General features: G+C 34.6%; 3 protein-coding genes and 1 pseudogene across 12 annotated transcripts; 1 reads left to right on the top strand and 3 right to left on the bottom strand.

Annotated features, from left to right (window-relative positions):
• Positions 1 to 1,417: 1,417 nt before the first annotated feature.
• LOC111286241 (small polypeptide DEVIL 9) lies at positions 1,418 to 2,420 on the top strand. The gene has a single exon (XM_022876115.2). The coding sequence runs from the start codon at positions 1,659 to 1,661 to the stop codon at positions 1,980 to 1,982; it is 324 nt and encodes a 107-aa protein (XP_022731850.2). The 5' UTR covers positions 1,418 to 1,658; the 3' UTR covers positions 1,983 to 2,420.
• Positions 2,421 to 5,189: 2,769 nt separating this feature from the next.
• LAC2 (laccase 2) lies at positions 5,190 to 7,765 on the bottom strand. The gene is made up of 6 exons (XM_022873628.2): positions 7,433 to 7,765; positions 7,183 to 7,334; positions 6,828 to 7,072; positions 6,615 to 6,743; positions 5,551 to 6,519; positions 5,190 to 5,459 (listed from the first exon to the last, which is right to left on the bottom strand). Exons 1-6 carry the CDS (start codon positions 7,631 to 7,633, stop codon positions 5,329 to 5,331), a joined length of 1,827 nt encoding a protein of 608 aa, XP_022729363.2. The 5' UTR covers positions 7,634 to 7,765; the 3' UTR covers positions 5,190 to 5,328.
• A 1,646-nt stretch (positions 7,766 to 9,411) lies between these two features.
• Positions 9,412 to 13,638, bottom strand: LOC111284744 (E3 ubiquitin-protein ligase SDIR1-like). Of its 9 annotated transcripts, none has more exons than XM_022873630.2 (10): positions 13,470 to 13,634; positions 13,287 to 13,353; positions 12,168 to 12,387; positions 12,000 to 12,054; positions 11,819 to 11,874; positions 11,498 to 11,726; positions 11,247 to 11,361; positions 11,053 to 11,101; positions 10,600 to 10,725; positions 9,412 to 9,766 (listed from the first exon to the last, which is right to left on the bottom strand). In XM_022873630.2, exons 3-10 carry the CDS (start codon positions 12,243 to 12,245, stop codon positions 9,641 to 9,643), a joined length of 834 nt encoding a protein of 277 aa, XP_022729365.1. In that variant the 5' UTR covers positions 12,246 to 12,387; positions 13,287 to 13,353; positions 13,470 to 13,634; the 3' UTR covers positions 9,412 to 9,640. The 9 variants fall into 9 exon arrangements, with proteins under 9 accessions (XP_022729365.1, XP_022729369.1, XP_089617862.1 ...); XM_022873634.2 differs by having other exon boundaries at positions 12,168 to 12,328; positions 13,470 to 13,619; XM_089761736.1 differs by having other exon boundaries at positions 11,819 to 11,871; positions 13,470 to 13,611.
• A 2,727-nt stretch (positions 13,639 to 16,365) lies between these two features.
• LOC111286303 (E3 ubiquitin-protein ligase RDUF2 pseudogene) lies at positions 16,366 to 17,679 on the bottom strand (annotated as a pseudogene). Its single transcript, XR_016342658.1, has one exon. The product of XR_016342658.1 is annotated as an E3 ubiquitin-protein ligase RDUF2 pseudogene (transcript).
• Between the last annotated feature and the right edge of the window lie 469 nt (positions 17,680 to 18,148).

Below are 18,148 nucleotides of genomic sequence, written 5' to 3'. Positions count from 1 at the left end.
TAGCTATTATAATCCTATAGTACAGTGAAAGCTACAAATAACTAGTGTTTCTGATCAAGATTTCAAGTTGAAAAAACATAAAGTTTTTATCATTGATGGAGGATCAGTATGACATATTTATCAGACGTAATACAGAACCATTTTACATTAAAATATCTATTGATCCAAACCGATGGAAGAATCCTATGAAAGGAAAAAAGTGTGAGAACTAGATTTTTTTTCTGGAAAAGAAGGATTTCGAACCTTATTTTTTGAGCAAGAGATCATGCATCAACCAAATGAGTCAAATGTTCGGGTGCAAATTTATATGCTTTTTGGAGGAAAGAAGAAAAACAATATTTTGCTTTGAAGCCATGAAATGAAAATGAAGCAATATTTTACACTAAAATTAACAGACTGTGTTCATGGATTGACATCCTCTTGTAATCATGCCTACACATTAGGGAAATAAAAATGAAGGGATAAAGCCTCTTTGCTTTACCCAACATTTTGGATGGAGAATGACCATATCTATTAGATCATACTATGAAATCAGAACAGAAAAGTTAGGTTGCAAGAGATTCTCTGCTTCACTACAGTAATTGTTCTGCTTACAGATTTCAATTCAATTGAGAATTTGTAGAGTTAGAATTCATTTTACATCCTTCACAAGTAAATAATTTAGACAGTGAACCATAAAAGCAGCAAGGACATAATAATTATGGGGTCTCCTAGGAAAACTTGTTGAAGAGAGTAATTTTTGGCAATGGCATAAAAATGTGATCGGTGTAGCTTGGAAGGATGTGCTGCAACTATCAGAAGGGAAGATATATGTTTTGAAATGTGACCTCAAACATGAAGTTGTGGAGAGAAGACCAAACGGCCCCATTTATGGTTTGTGGGACTCCATCAAGTAGCAGAATGTCACTGTGATAAGTGTGTGTTCCATTCATCAAACTGCAAAAATTATTTGAATTTTTAAACCTAACCCTGTCTTTTTGTAGAACAACGGACACAATCCATATCACAAGAACCAGCTAACAACACCATGACCCCCCCTTCCCTTCCCTTTTTCCTTTCTCTATCACTCTCATGTGTGTGTTTTTTGTGGTATAAACTTAAAATACTGACATTATTATGGAGCCCTGTACGGCAATGGTGTATACAAAAATAAATGATGGATCTCCAAGAGTGAGGAGATTCAAAAATCAGGCAAAATCTTATATATCAGAAAGAATGAGGACCTCCAAAATCTTCAGACAACTGACCAATGGTATCTTGCCACGACAGCAACAACGGTAAGTATAACATGCAAAACTCACATAATAACCATACAAATCAGTCCTAAGGTCTAAGAGAGAAGTACCAAAGATTTTAAAAATCTGCCATTAGTCCTAAGGAGAGTATAGAAATTGACATTTTAAAGGCTAAATAACTATTGATCAAATCAAATTAACATGAGGTCCTACTTCTCTCTATATATAAGAAACATATAGCCCCACTATTGTCTACAACCCTGAGAATCCTTCTCAGTCACATCTCCTTCTAAACTTCTCTTTAATTTTCTATGTTCATCTCTTGCACGCGCAGACAAAGAGGTTATCAGGTTAAGTGAAGAGATCAAGCTCTGAGAACTGTCTATCTATTATTGCTAGTGTTGCAGCTTCCAAGCTTATTCCATGGATGAGAAGTGGAAAATATCAAAGAAGGAAGCTTCAGGTATCCATTGTTCAAGTTCTTCAAAGTTTTCTCTTACAAGGAGTTTTTCAACGAAGAGCATTTCTTCCAAGTCTCCTCTTCTTAGGAGTTCTTCACAGAAGAACCCATGTTCTACTTCTTCTTCTTCATCATCTAAATGTCCGTTACCACGAAGCTTTTCGCAAAAGAGCTCATCCATTTCGCGTAAATGTAGTAGCTTGGCCAAGGAACAGAAGGCAAGATTTTACATTATGAGGCGCTGTGTTGCCATGCTTGTTTGCTGGCATAAGCATGGAGATTCTTGAGGGAAAAAAGATGGAGATGACCATATATAGATCATCAGGGAATTAAGGTTCATTTCTCCACTTGTTTGTGCAGGATGGTTCTTGGATTTTGTTTGTCTTGAACTCATGGATTTCATATCCATTGGATCAAGAACATATAAATGTCACAGACTTTTTCTTGCTTACCTTCATTTTTAATTAGTTCAGTTCAGTTTGTAATTATAAATGAGAGAGCAACAAGTTTTATAGTTGTAAGAAAAGACTATATTAACAAATAGGTTTCTGTCAAAGACCCCTTTTTCTTCCTCCCTTTCCACCCTGTGATTTCTTTTTGTTTTCCCCTTGATATATTAATCAAAGCAGATCTCAAAATAGGAGGTCCTCTTAAATTTGATTTTCCTTTTAGAGTGGCTTTTGGTTCGTTATTTTGTTCCTATTTTCTTCTTTTTTGTGTATTTATTGATGACAGAGAGATTCCTTTCAGCTGTTGCAGCTGCCAATATAATAATATGACATCATTGGCTTTTGGATCTTCATTGGGAATGAAAGCCACCCTTTTCCCATTTTAGAAAAAGTGGTAGGAAATGAATTTTCTGTTAACAGTGGAAGGCAAAACTTGGATTATTATTCCATAAATAAGGTCTGCCTCTTTCCCTTTCACTTCTCCCCCACTTATCTTAATTTTTTCATCTTTCAACTCAACAAGTCAGCCCTGAAACTGTTTTCTGATGTGCTAAAACTTACCTAGTAAGATCTTTCTTTTCAGCCCAAGCTAATGCTAAGAACTTCTACTTGGGATAGCAGTAAATGATGAATGACAAACATGAGAATCAGTGAAAAACATTTCTTCAACACTTCATTGGAAGGAGTAGTACATCCTGACTGCAAAGTTTTCCATGTGCGAGGAAACAAAATACAAGGAAAAATCATTTTAAACTCAAAACACACTTAAACCAAGAATTGTGTCTGAGGTACATGTACCATAGTCAATTAGCATCAGTCAGTTCCAGCCTTCACCAAATAGTAGCATTTTAGCTCAAATATCTTGACAGTCTACGTTTTAACAACTCTGTTATTACTTTCAAAACAAAGGGATCTCAGTACAATTATTGACAGATAAATTTTGTAAGTTGTGTTCAAGTTCTAATTACAGTATGGAAATAGCAAGATGAATGGATGAAGCTCCTCAAAGCTTAATTTCACATGGAAATTGGCAAACCATTTTCTCATTCCACCTTGTCCGTCTAGGGCAATGTTTGTCTGATAACATAGTATAATATTTTTCCTCTTGTTTTTGACTTCCCTGCACTGTTGCAGCAACTTCATTTTCAGTAATACAAATACACTGGTTCAGCAATTAGTACTGGAGCCAGCATTTTGTATATATGGCTGTCTTTATAACTACCTGGGCTCAAAACAAAAGTTATTACTGTAAATGAACCTCCATAGACAGAGTTGGAAGCAACTGACAGTAATATGTCATTTAACTTCAGTACTTTGAACTTCTGAGCCTTTTATCTGTTAAGATTACGAGGGAGAGGACTAGTATAAGTGACTGTGATGATCAACAAGATTTCAACCAATTTAAAAGGCTCAAATCCTTTCAATAAACCAAAGATTTTAACTATGATCTATGTAACTATGCAAATACAGAATTAACAAATTCCAAATTCTTTCAATTATGGGCATAGTTTTACCAACCAAAACAAAATTATCTAAAGTCAAGAAATGAATTAAACCCTCTCTATCTAAACCAAAATACATTAATTTAGTAAGAAAATAAGAAATTGCATGTTGCATACATTATGACCAAATACCTTCTAAGTAAGGTAGGGTACAGCAGGATCAACAGTAATCCGGCAATGGGATTTGCTTGGAATCCTTATGTCTAAGAAAATTCAAGGAATTAGTAAGGTATTTCTGCAGGATGAAATACAAGAAATCAGTAGTAAGGCTCAATTTTCCCACTTGCAGGAACACCAAATCTTATGGCAGCATTCTGAAAAACAAGCATCAAAGCAGGGCGATTGGAATCAAGGACTGAATGTAAGTGATGGGAATATAAGAAAATAGCTACTTCACCATATATTATTCCTGAGATGAGGTTAGAAAGCTTCAAATTTTGGAGAAGAACAAGATGTGAAAATTGGCATGTTCTTGTCCACAAAAAAAGAAGGGATAAAGGACTAATAATTCCACCGCTGCTCTTTTTTGGATAGCCAGTTGGCAACACATCAACTTTTGCCTCAAGTCTGGATTCAAACATTATGATCAACATCATCAAAATCAACAAAAGAATCATGTCTTATTAGATACAGAATCATAAGTTACTGTCACATAAACCATTATGACAGTCCAAAATTTCCAAGTTCTATCATTCTTAGTAATGAAATTAAGATGATGATCACTTTCCTATTTGATCAGTGGTCGGTCAAGAAGCACCAAACAAACAAGTTACATCCTACGCCACCTAGTAGTCCATCAATCTCTAATCTGTCCCATTTTCATTGCAATGGCAACCTTTTTGCCAATTTTTTTGTTCCGTTTCACTTCTTCATCTCAACCGATAGTAAATAAATTAATGTCTATTAATAGTCCCCTTAAAAATAGAATATTTTAGAGGAATATTTAAATATGATTTTTTTAAAGCTATGGTACCAACCACTAAATTCTTACCTTGAATACAAAGGTAAGGTGCAATTTTTGGTTTGCTTATATTATTATTATTATTGCATTTCCAAATCTTAAAAAGAAATTTTAGAGTTATAATTTTTCATTATTTTTTAAAATTTTATTTTTTTTATTAATCTTAAAAGGTTATATTGAATTTGTTTCAAGTTATCATAATTAATAAGTGCATTACTTTTGTGACCTGAATTATTTTGAGCGGGGTAATTAATTTCAATAGATATTTTGATCAATGTTTATGTTCAAAAACAAAAAATAAACTATATATATATATTAGATTTGTATTAATGTGCTTATAAATTTGCTTAAGTGACAAGGATAATGAACAATTCATGATAAAACAAAGGATATAGGAGTAGTAGTTAGTATTTTCATAAAATTTTCAATTTAAAGAGAGATTAATTAGATCAAATTTGAATTATTATTGTTCCAACAAGAACTGTGGCTGTGGTACAAGTACAAAACCTCCTCCACCATTTTCTTGGTGAAGGACTCTAGTAAGATCTCCGAGACAAGCAGAGTAAACAAGCAAAGAACCATGTTCAATCGATGCCAATGTTGGCTTAGGCTTCTCACAGACATTATTTAAGTTACAAGAAAACCATCCCAAAAATGGGAACAAAAATGGAGAAATTAAGGTTATGTGCGGCATGCTTCATGTTCCAGTAAGGGATAAAGGTCAACACTGAGGAAGATCAGACGGTGGAGGAAGCAACTTCTGGTTAGGGAGCTTTCCATCCAAGACTATCCATGCCATTCTTAAGCCCCAGCTCAGATGAATATCAAAGTGACAATGCATCAGCCAAACTCCTGAATCATTAATTAATGAAAAAAATATATATCAGTAAAAGGAATATTCATACTATATTTTCAAAATAAATTGCATAATCTCAATTGTCACCAGGATTGTCTGCTTGAAAACGGATTGCAACCCAACCACCAGAGGGCACACCAACAGTGTTTCTTTCAACAGGATCAACCAGGTTGAACTTGGAAGGGTCATTGTTAGGATCAAAGTTGCCAAAACCCTGGCCAACAACATAGAAGTTATAGCCATGGAGATGGAGAGGATGGCTCTCAGCACCCAGGATACTGGTGTCCTGGAGGACTACTTCCACACTTGTATTGAATGGTATCACCACAACTTTAGTGCCATTACTTACACGTGTGTTGTTAGGTGGAGTACCTGTGTAATTGAATGGATGAAGAGGGAAGGCTGGAAAATCAGCAGTGTAAACCCCACTAGATTGAGAAAAGAAGTAGGACTGCAGAAGTGCAGTTCTTGGGAGAGCAAAAGAGAAATTGTTCATAGAAGCTGCAAATTTTGTGCCATTAGGTCCCTGACAGGTTTGATTTTTGGGGCAGGGATTGCTTCCAAGACCAATTGTGAAGAAAAACTTTTTGTCTACTTTTTGTGGGACATTGGCAGGGAACTTGGCGGTGGCTAAACTTCGTAATTTGCTGGAAAAATTGGCAACAAAATTGGTAGCATTGATCGCAGGCAAGCCTGGTTTAAGAAGTGGACGGTTTTTCAAACTGGTGGAAGGTGAAGAATTTGAAGGTGTTTGATATTCAAGAATACCGGCTACAGTGGTATTGTCAAAGGTACCCATACCAGTGAAATATGGTCTGGCTAACATGAAAAAAGTGGCATTAGGAGCTTGAGATTTGGTTTTCAGGAGAACATTGGTGGTTTGTCCAGGTGCTATCACCAATATATTGGTAACAAAAGGCTTGACATATGCTGCATCAGCTTCCACAACAGTGAAAGTGTGATTTGCAATACTGAAGAAAAGCTCATCATTGAGTGCAGCATTGATCAGCCGTAGAAGATATGTCTTTCCAGGCTTTACCTTCAGCTTATATGTATCTGTAAAATTACATGCATAATCAAAATCCAGTATAATTAGATTTTGCTGTGAATTTAATGAGCCATAGAATTTATGACCAAAAAGGGAGACATACCTTTGGCAGAACAATTGTACAATGGGCCTGGAAGCCCATTAAGGGTGTAGGCATCAGAAACATTTGGCCCACCTCCTGTCTGAAGAGACTGATTGATGACTGCCTCTGGATCAGCGTTAAACCACTCTCCTGTAGTTTGACAAGCAAAGTCAGTATCAAAGAACATCAGAATTTGCATAATGGAGAAAATTTTGGTGATTTGCATAACATTACCAAACAAGATTGGGACTTCTTTATAGGGTTTGACAAAGGGGTAAGATTCATTGCTCTTAGGGAGGATGATAAGTGGTCCATAAAGAGTTGCTCTAAGCCATGAAATGTGAGCATGCCAGAAGAGAGTTCCTCTTTGGCCAGTAATGGTGAAGTTGTAAACATAAGATTGGCCAGTTTGAATAGGGCATTGTGTTATATATGAAGGCCCATCTGCCCATCCACTCCGAAGCTGTCTAATTCCATGCCTGTAGACAACATTAGTTTGCCATTCTCAAAAGGGTTATAACCATGGAAATCAAAACATATACGATTTTACAGAACACTTATTACTCGAAGAAATCCAATGGCTTCTTACCAGTGAATGCTGATATTGTTAGAAACATGGTTAACTACTTTAATGACTAAGCGGTCGCCCTCTCTGGCAATAACACGAGGTCCAGGGAACTCCCCATTAACTGTGACAATGCTCTTAGTACGGCACAATCGGGTGATATTTTTCAGCTTTATCTGCAAAAGAAAATTAATAATGTAGATGAGTTCTTGATCAGGACTGTATTACTTTCATCACTTCACAAGTTATCTAAAGTAAACAATGCAATCCATACGTTGAACTTGTAGTGCCTAGTGATGCCTGCTTCCTTTGCAGTGACAACCTCAGGATAGGCCACGAGACAGACAACAGCAGCAAGGAAGGTCATCAGAACTGCTGGTGATAAAAGAGCTGAAGTACCCATGTTTTTGTTGGACAAGTTAAAACAAGTAGGAAACAGAATATTGGTTAAGTCTTTGAAGTTGGAGTGATTCATAAAAGCCCTGTAGGGATATGTATGTTTATATAGAGACAGAGCGAACTGTCATGTGTCCATGTTTGGTTGATTAGGTAATGAAATGTTACAGGTTTGAGAAAGCAAAGAATTACCAAACCTTGGCCCAATTCTTCACTGTGGAGTATCATTAAAGTCAATTAATTAATCTTTTGTCCTTGTTATTCCCCTCAAACTTATCTTGATACACAAATGTTCACCATTCCTAACCTTAATACGGCTAATTGGTGGTACCTTTTTCCTAGAGAGATTTCAAGAAATTGTTTCAATGGGGAGAGAACAAAAGAAGATTCTTTCATCATACCACTTTCTCAAAAACCAACATAAATTACATGCATATAAAGAAAACAAGTAAAACTACAAGAAATTAATATTTCCATAACAAAAATTTGTCCCCAAAGATCAGTCTTGTCCTGCCATCCTTCACCTTTTCTAATCTGATTTCAAACTTTCAAAATTTGCTTTAGAGGAATCCAAAGTTTAATAGAGTTGATCCATGTAGTATCTTTAAATAGAGACATTCAACATATCTAAATTTGAAATGTCAATCCAATTTCTTTTCTATAAAAAAAAAAAATTGCTTTAGGGATAATAAAAGAAAATTATTTATTAAGATTAACGGAGCCATTGAAAGAGATATTCAAGGATAATCATGTTACTTCATATGTTTTATTACTGTTTAAGAAAACAGTGAAATAAACATCCCAACCAATGTGCATTTGACCCTTGTCTCTTTGACCAAATATATATGACCATGAGAATAAATACATCTTTATATATGATATATGCCATCCATTATCATGCTACTGCTAGCTATATTTGGAGGTCTAGTCTAACCGTTAAATCTTGGTAATCAAGACAAATCAAAAGAGTTAGCATCTTCCAATAGCTAGCCAATCAACCAGTGAATTGAAATTTAAGTTCATGATGATGATCATTTTCATGAAAGACTCATTGGAACATGCAAATTTGGTTGATGATGATAGCTTTCTCAACCAAATAGAAACCCCTGGAGGAGTCTGAAAGCTAGGCGAAGAGAAGGACTTTTGACCCACCTTCCTTCCAAGCAACAATAGAAATGATTAGGGGTGTCTGCCTAGCTAGTTCTTATTGTAAACCAAACCAATCACTCAAAGCTTAATCATCAAGGGAAAACCAGATTTAGTTAGAGTCTATTCGGTCTATGGCTAAAAGGGTTTAGTGAAAATAGTTTTATTAATCATACTTTGGTTGCACCAACTGCAATTCTTCTAGGATACCGTTTGTAGTTGTAGCTCTACTTGCTCCAGAGCATGTGCATGTTCCCTTTTCTAGTCTAGTTTTTCCAGCATTGATAAAAACATAGAAAACTTTAGGGATTGAAAGGTGATAGGAATATGCATAGTTTTGAGACATTTTAAGTAGCAGGAAACTTGAAGTAGAATTGTTAGGTTACTTATGACCAATCCTTCAGAATAATATTCTGTTTTTGCAATTATTGCGGCTCTCACTTTTATCCAATATGTTAATAAACTGTCCCAAAATGGTAACGTCCTAGATTTTGTACATTGAAGAATTCTGTCCTTATGTTTGTCAATGGAATTGCCATAAGAATATGTCATATGTGGTGAGATAATGGGCTAGATAGATCTTCCACCAACATAACCAGAATTCCTGCACTAAGATAGGAGAAGGGAATTCACATAGAAGTAGAATAAAGATCTGTGTTGGATGGAATCAAAAAGGAAAATAAAGCTACAAATCTATCCAAAAGGAACTGATGAACTCACACAAAGTATATTAGATTAGATCATGGTGGAATTTTTTAGTTACAGGGCTAAGCATGATCAACATAGACCCTCATTTTCTTTCATGAAGCCCAAAATAGGTAACAGACCGATCCTAGAGGATATTTAAAAGACACACCCAGAAAACGTTATTTGTATGTAACTAAAAACATGTTGGATAAACTTTAATGCATATACAGATTGCATCACTTGGGGAGTCAAGTTAAACCATGTCTGAATCATCTGACTCACTCTCCCTGTTTTCCTGCCATCCTGAACCCATCGTGAACTTACATACAGGACACGTGCCCTGTTGCCGCAGCCACGGATCAATACAGCTGGCATGAAACTGCAAGAGGAGAATGTTTTTAATATATCAGATATCATATAATACAAATGGCATCAAGATCACCACCATTTACAATTTGGTATAATACAAGAGGTTTGGATTTAGGATTTTATTAGCATCGCAACGAAGGATTAAGCACAAGAGCACGAGGATGTCAGTACACAAACAAGAATCAAGATTCATCAAGAATTCAGAAATGTTTGGCAAAATAATGAAAAAGAAAAGTCAACCACAGACTTTAGAATGATAATAGTAAAAGGTCATTCATTTGAGATAGGAAGATAAGACGTTCTATTCTTTCAACAAATCAGGAATTCACAGCTGCTTGTAAGTGAAAATTTTAAGAATAAGCATATTTTCTGAGTCACACCCATTAGAAAAAAATTGAACGAAATTAGTAATAATTTTGCAGTTTAAAATGTTTATGAAGATAGCATGAGAAACTAATAAGGAAAGCAGTTCAAATGGAAAGGTTGGAGGAAACACTTATACCGTTACACTACTAAGAGATGGAAAAGTTGCATATCATACAAAATTTCTAGCATTTGATGTTCAACAACATATAATCACTCTTCATTTACAAATTCAGAGGCTTGTAAAGCCTTGCGCCTATTTCAAAAAAAGCGCTAGCTTAAATTGTTGTCAGGTCATAGGCTCCAATTTACTAAAAACACTCAATACTAAACTATTGATGTGAGATGTTGGTTACCGCAATTCATTTCAAATGGAAGATGAAGATAGAAGAAATAGGGGGAACAGAAAACAGTATGATAAATTAACAGAACACCATAAAATCATTAGAGGAAAACATGAGTAGACTGTAAAAATAGAACCTGATGCAAACATGGTAAGCTCCGAACAAGCTCCCCCCTGTTAACTTGATCCAAACAAATAGTACAAGTTAGTTCATCTTCTGAAGCCTTCATACTCCCATCAGCCTTCCTAGAATCTTGCTTTGGCTGCAACATATATATTTGTGACTTAGACTACAAAAACCATCCATGAAACAGTCATATGAAATGATTCAGAAAGATGCAGAGACAGAAAAATTTGTCTTCAAAACTTTAATGCGCTCTCTGATTATGTCAACTTTGAAGATGAGATGTACTCAATGACTTGTTATGTTACCAATATCTTCTTTAAAACATATAAAGCTTCATGAAAGAATTATTACAACTTGAAAATAGCATGATCAACTGCAGAAGGAATTGCTTGAAAGTGGTCTGCAATCACCATTATTTTCTATTTGATTATAAAACACTAAAATTAAAATTACTAACTGATACCTCAACTGGGGCTGATGAAGATGATGCCTGCTGCAGTGATGATCCAGCACTGTTAGAAATAACAAGGAAGATCAATTGATGCAACTACGAATTTGGTAAAAAAAAAAAAAGAAAGCTCTGCTTGCTTGTTCACAACCAAAGCAAGTTATAAGTGGTAAAATCCCTACTACCTAAACAGAAGTATGTATGCATACCTCTCTGGGCCAGGGACCTTGTAATTGTGCACGGGTAAGGCATTTATCTCTTCCTCACTCATTGAATGAGTTGTGGGAGTGTTATCGGAATCCAATGCTCTCAGAGTGTCATAATCTGGAGCAGAAAGAAAAGAAGTATTAATCTTCATAAAATCAAACTAAAAACAAGTAAAACTCTCATTGCATATCTGTCAATGCATGTTAAACCAAACCATGGAATCTTATGACTGAATTTTGAAAAAGCACCATACCTAAGTCATCAAATTCTCGGTCAAGAAGGGCAAGTTGGAGCCTTAGTCCTTGTAAGCGTCCTCTTGTAGCAAAAGCGATTGATGGTGGCATGCGCAAACGCAACTCAGTGTGACCAAGTAAACCACTAGCTGCTGCAGCATGAGCTCGGGCCTGAGCTTGAAGTTGTTGACAAGTTGCATACATCCTCAGGCTTGTAGCCATTAAAAAGACACCCACTACTAGCCAAAGCTGCATGCACAGACACAGAGGATACCTCCATGATAGTCATGTATTAACAGATAGACCAGCATAGTCCCAGCGAATGTGTATTGAGTACATACCAGAAAGTTTGGCGACATTTGGTGAGAGTTTAAAATCATGAACAGCAAAAGAACTGCTGAAAACAAACAGGTAAGAATAGATAGAAAAGCAAGTTAAAGATACAATAAGGAATGATTATTGACAAAAATTAACAAATGCAATAGAAGAAAAGTAGAAAAAATGTGGAACTAGAAACATTACCTGTAACAAGAAAGGCGAGTGAATTGGAATTAACTGGTCGAGCTGCATGTATACGCTGGAAAAAAAAAAAAAAAAAAGGCATGATGATAGATCAACCCCCAGTATACAGTATAAGACAATCTGGCTATCCAACAGGTCAAATGTATAGACATGGATAAGCGAACATACCACAGCAGGACGTTCAGGAATAAATCCTGAAAACCCACTCTCAATATCTCCTCTAGTCCCTCGGAAAACAAAGCTCATTGTTGCAAAAATGCAGAAATTCCACTTGTCTAAAAGGTGGCAGATGGTATGCAAACAACTTCTTCTCTTGAAACCTTCAAATCCTATGATACCTCAAATGACTGTGAATCACTATCACAAGTCATTTCAATCAAACAAAGCACTGACAGCGAGGGAGCCATGCTTTATTAAATAGAAATTTACTCGAAATTTACTCAAAATTTAAGGATCGCTGAGTCTAGTATTAAGCTAAAAACACTTTCCCTCACATATTCAATGTTTTATCCACCAGTCCCATCTGTGGCTGGTTAATGGTTATTCACAATCAAAATATGTTATTCTACACTGACATGTTGATGATTTTTAAGATAATGCTTTCGCCTGAGCCTTAGAAATAATTTTTTTCTACATATGGTTACAGAATGTACCCATCTATCAATATGCTGTAAGCGCTAAAGTGGTCAATACAAAACCAAATATCTCAATGTTGTTAATGCCAACCATGACTACAAAAATGTTAAAGCTACTCCAAACTCCAAAGAGAAAGCACCTTAAAAGGAACTGGAATCAAACATGGGAAAATGGAAAAAAAAATCATAAAATTCAGTGGAAAGAGTCACAGTAATCCCACTACAGATGAAAACAATCAAGACCCAACCAACCAATTTACTGATTCAAAGCATGAAACATTCAAATGTCATTAAAGCTTGACAAACTTGACCCACTAACGAAATCCAATAGACAATTGGTTTAAAGCTTAACACCACGATGTCTTGTTTGTGAATTGCAATGCCATTTACATTTTCAATTTATCATTATTTTAGTAATTTAATATTGTCTTTAAAGCCCCACCCTCTAAAAGTATAGTTAATACTATATTGTTCTAATTAAGCTATACTTTACACATAATCAGAAGCAAAAGATTAAATGTTTATGATTTAAATTCCTTCCTTTGTTTAATTATTTCAACACTATTTTTTAAAAAAATCACATGCAAAGACAGAATCAAGCGTACAATCAAGCAAAACGAATACTAGAATTTAAAAGATGATAAAACCCTACATTGCCCTGTATGAATCAAAATCTCACGAGAAAAAAGAAATAAGTCGACTTTCCAGGTCTTGATTGGCTGATGAGAAATCGCACGGAAAAACAAAAGAAAGTCTCAGTTTTCCTCCGTTTTCTCGGCAAACAAACAGAATTGAATGCAAAGAAACAAAGAAAAAATTCTCTAAAAATACTTACCCAGAAAAATGAAGATCAATCGATCAAACGCCCGTCACTTTGCTTGCATAAAATGAGCAATTTGAGAGAAATTAAAAGGAAATTAAAAGAAAATTTCAAGAAAGTTCTCTCTCTCTCTCTCTCTCTCTTAGCTGTTGCGATTGCGCTCTCTTTATCTCTTTCTTTGTCCGAAACTTAACCGTTGATAGCTATTTTTTTTTCTTTTTTTTTTTCTTTCTAGTTTTTAGTGTTTTTAGTCTGATGAAGAGCAAGCACTAGAGATTGACACGTGGATATGTCTGATCTAAGCCCTGCCACGTGTTATTTTCTGCGTGGATGACTTAATATCTGTCGTTGGATCTTGCATTTGTGCCCCATCGGATTTGTGGTGTGAGCAGTCATCATTACCAAGTCAGCATCTCATTCTTTTCTTGCAATATTAAAAACAAAAACTTGTTTTTTATTCAATAAATGCTCTTCCATTAAAAATAATAATTAAAATGTTATTTTTTAAAAAAATTTACAGCTAATAAATTATTTTAATCAAATTAAAAAATAACATATAATTATATTTTTTTCTTTAAATCTCTATTATACTTAGAGAAAAACATAAACTCAAATGTAAAGCAAATTTTTAATTTAATTCAATTAATTTATATAATTATTTTTAAAAAATAATATTTAATATATCTGAAATTAAATTCGTATTTTTTTTATTTTAAAGTATTATTTAAATATTTAAACTTATGATTGATGTTGATTGTTTGACAACATTTAAGCCATTAATGAGATGTTAACAGTTCATCAATAAATTAGAGTAGTTTGGAAGTGGCAGTAGTTTTACAACATTAATGGTTAACCACACACAAGAGCACATCAGTTTTGTTGCCATGTTTTGGTCGGTGGAGTCTCTTCTTTCTCCTTATCTTTACTTCCTATATTTCCAAACCTAAGCTTTGGTTTGAACATGCTGCAGTTAAAAACTTTGCCGAGTCCCAGCTGTGAGCTGTCCATTTGGGGATATGGCCTGGAAGTTGTTAAATACAGCTTTACGTTTCAGGAAATTCATTGACAATGTCACGTGTTTTTCCCTACATTTTATCAGCCTCATCCCAAAGATGCAGTAGGAGTGGCCAGGTATTCATATTTTCTTAAATTGCTTTGTAACCTAAGTAATCTTGTACAATTTTCTTTTACACCTATAAAATTTTATTAATTTCAAATTAAACAATAAATGCAAACCTATATCGTTATAATTCAAATTTAGTAACTTTATCTTAGAAATTAAGGCTTCATTTTCATGCATGGTAAGAGAATTCTCATAATGCCATATATGTCATTTTACGATTAGACTTATTGTTATATTTGGCTACATATAAATAACAAAAATTTTAAAGAAAAAAATAATATATGTATTTTTTGTTTGGATAATTAAAATTAATAAAAAATAATAATTTTAACAATCATTATTTGGATAAATAATGAAAATAAAATAAAATAATTCATTATAATTTTTTTTTCAATTATAACCTTTTTCTTATAAAAAATTATATACAAATATATCTTTATACTACCTAACTTGTACAAATATATCTTTATACTACCCAATTTGTATAAATAAATATTTCTAAACAAAATTTAACATATTTAATATAGTAATATTTATTAGCTAATTATTGATTTACTCTTAATTTTATGTTTAATTTAATTTTTTAATTTATTTTAATAATAATTTGACTTATTTTGTTATTAAAACTTGAAAAATTATAAAATATTTATAAACTATGATATTATATAAAATACTCATAAAAAATATATTTTTATAAAAAATATCAGTTATATGATCAAATTAGTATCATAATAAAAATATAAATAAAATAGTTTTTTTATAAAAATAAAATTTTTTTGACTTTCTTTTTCTTAGCTTTTTTTCCCAATTTGAAGTATTAAAAAAGTGAAGATTACAAGAAAAATAAAAAATTATTGAGTTTACATCTTTTTTATTTCCTTTAAATTAAAAATTTATTCAAACAAAAAAAAAAAGATATTTCTATTTTCATTATTTTCTTTTATTTTATTTTTCTTTACTTTCCTTCCTCTTAATTCAAATATAATGTAAAAGTTCTTACCAAAAAAAAAATATATATATATATATATATTTATACATATAGTGTAAAAGTTTACTTATAAATTGCAATTACAGCATGGTGAAATCCCTACTACAATTCAATCAAAAAGACCTGAAATCAAATTTAAATTATTCATGTAATCATCTTTAAAAAATAATATTTAATAAATTTAAAATTCAAATTTTTTATATCCGTAACATTTTTGTTTATTTCAAAACCAAAGCCTCCTATTAAAAAAAAAACCCTTAAATTAACAAGTATTTCTACATGAATTTGCTTGCAGAACACAGAGCTTACCTTGCTAATGTCAAGACTCGAGATCACATGCACTCCTTCCAAAAAAAGTGTTGTAATACCACGATCTTTAACTAAAAATCCATCAAAAAATAATATTGATAAAGAAATTGATTACTCAAATCAGTAACCATTCCAATACCGAAACCATTCTCCAAGACTTTACTACTGCTACTAAGCCACAGCTTTTGATGTTTTGTTTAGCTTAGAATTTAAGATGAAGCATTGAAATCAAAATACTTTCTCCATGGAAATTTCTACTTGAACTTTCAGCTTCCAACATCTTTAAGGAAGCATGTGACTAGGTAATTTCCTATAATTAAAAAAAAAAAAACCATTATCCTCCATTCCCTTAAATCTCAAAACCGGGTTGACACCCAAAATGGTTTCTGCATTTCATCAAACAAGCCCAAAATTGTTCAGATTCTTTTAGCTCCATTCCTTTCTTCTGCCTATATAATCATCAAATAACAGATGAAATTGCAACTTGAATATTGGTATATCTAAAATTCGAATTCTTGCCATTTAAGTGCTATTTACAATAATCAAAGAACAAATTTTTTTTTTCATAAATTGAAAACCCAAAAAAAAGTGAAAAAAATTTCCTTATTTTTTTATAATTACCCCCCAAAAAATCTCATTCCAAAACCGACCTTGAGCTTCTGCTTCTACTTCTAGTAAACCTACCAAGCATAGATGTTGAACCATTTCTGGTCAAACCGCCAGATTCTTCCCTTCCACGATGAGACTGAGACCTCAGACTCCTCAAAAACGACATCACATTTCTAACAACTCGCCTGAACCCATTCTCTCTTCTCCTAACCTCAACCCACGCAACTCTCCTCGGAGCTCCATGACCCGAACCCGAGTCTGATTCCCCAAACCCACCATCCATCTCCGTATAAACCACGGGCAATTCCCTTTCTCCTCTAAACCTACCCACCGCAAAAACGCCACCAGGTAACCTCCATATACTCAACCCCACCGTCTCCGAAGCGTCGTCGGTTGACTCGCTGAGATCCGACGGCATTTCGTGGCGGCAAACGGGGCACGAGTTTCGAAGCGCAAGCCATGGGATGATACAATCTTGATGGTAAATATGCTTACATGGCATCTCCCTCGCTTTGGTCCCCAGCTCAAAAGGCTCTTTGCAAACAGCACAGTAAGTTTCCGAACAAACATGGGTCGTCGCTATTTGAATCGTCGGCATTGATTCGATCGCTGACTTCGAAGCCGGCGAGTTCTCTGGTTGCCCCAGTCCGGTTATCTCGATCTGAGAAAGTTGTTCTAATAACCGATCAAAACCCAAGCCCATTAGAGATTCGGACATCGAAGCCGGCATGGCCCTTAAACCCGAACCGGATCTATTGTCATAGAAGAATTCAAATCCGCTATTGTGGTTTCCATTAGTGCTGTTCTCGTCGTCGGTGGTGCCACGTAGGACAATGATTGGATTGATGTTTGGTCGGTCAACGGAACGACGATTTCGACGAAAAAGGAGGTTTCGTGTCCGATTCCGATTTTGACGGTTATTACCGTTGCTGGTGATCATGTACATAGCCGGAAATTGACGGTTGTGATTATCCGATGATTCGATCTCCTCGATAAAACCTCCGTCACAATACGGGCATGCAACAGTGTCGTTGGTACCGTTGTCTAAAGCCAGGACGCGAACCAGACGAGTGCAACTGTAACACCAATACGACGACGTTGAAGACATGCTTGACCGGCGAGAATTCCAGATCCAGAAAAATGGCAAAGACAAAAGAAAGGAAAAAATCAAAGCTTTTAGGGACTGAAAGGAGCTTCACTTGCTTTTAAATCGAAACGAGCCCACCTTAAAGTTTAAACGCCGTAAGATTATCGAGTACACGTGGCGATTTGGAGGTGGATAAAAAGAGAAAATTAACGGCGTTTGGGATTGACCAGTGAAGTAGGGAGTAAGGTTAAGTTAAAAATTGAGGTGAAAAGAGCGAAACTGTTAAAATGCGGGGACGCCGAGTTTGAAATTCAAACAGTTGGCAAGAAATGAAAGGCGCGTGTGACGTGTTCGTGCGCGGATGGGAGCTGGACGGAGCTACTAGGAAGATTCTTTAAAACGAGGCAAAGAGTGTCTTGTTCCGTGTTGGCGAGTGAAATGGACCCACACTCGTCCTATGCTAGTAAAAAATAGTCCCACAACAACGTCTTATTATGTGATCTTACTTCAACTCTAAGTTTTGGCATAGTTAGGGTGTAAGATAAAATATTGTTGGAAATTATTCAATGCATAGGTTT

The sequence above is a fragment of the Durio zibethinus genome, chromosome 6 (genome assembly GCF_047325235.1).
Source record: "Durio zibethinus cultivar Kanyao isolate XHJ-2024 chromosome 6, ASM4732523v1, whole genome shotgun sequence".
Lineage (NCBI taxonomy): Eukaryota > Viridiplantae > Streptophyta > Magnoliopsida > Malvales > Malvaceae > Durio > Durio zibethinus.
The sequence above is the reverse complement of the archived record's forward strand: the minus strand, read 5'-3'. Positions and strand labels throughout refer to the sequence as shown.

Coding starts and splice junctions, on each gene's coding strand:
- LAC2 (XM_022873628.2), bottom strand. CDS start 7,633: ATGAATCACTCCAACTTCAAAGACTTAACCAATATTCTGTTTCCTACT. Junction 7,335..7,432: donor CTAGGCACTACAAGTTCAAC/GTATGGATTGCA, acceptor TTTCTTTTGCAG/ATAAAGCTGAAAAATATCAC. Junction 5,460..5,550: donor TTTTCAAGCAGACAATCCTG/GTGACAATTGAG, acceptor TTAATGATTCAG/GAGTTTGGCTGATGCATTGT.
- LOC111286241 (XM_022876115.2), top strand. CDS start 1,659: ATGGATGAGAAGTGGAAAATATCAAAGAAGGAAGCTTCAGGTATCCAT.
- LOC111284744 (XM_022873630.2), bottom strand. CDS start 12,245: ATGAGCTTTGTTTTCCGAGGGACTAGAGGAGATATTGAGAGTGGGTTT. Junction 12,055..12,167: donor TTCCTGAACGTCCTGCTGTG/GTATGTTCGCTT, acceptor TTTTTTTTCCAG/CGTATACATGCAGCTCGACC. Junction 9,767..10,599: donor GCTTACCATGTTTGCATCAG/GTTCTATTTTTA, acceptor CTCCTCTTGCAG/TTTCATGCCAGCTGTATTGA.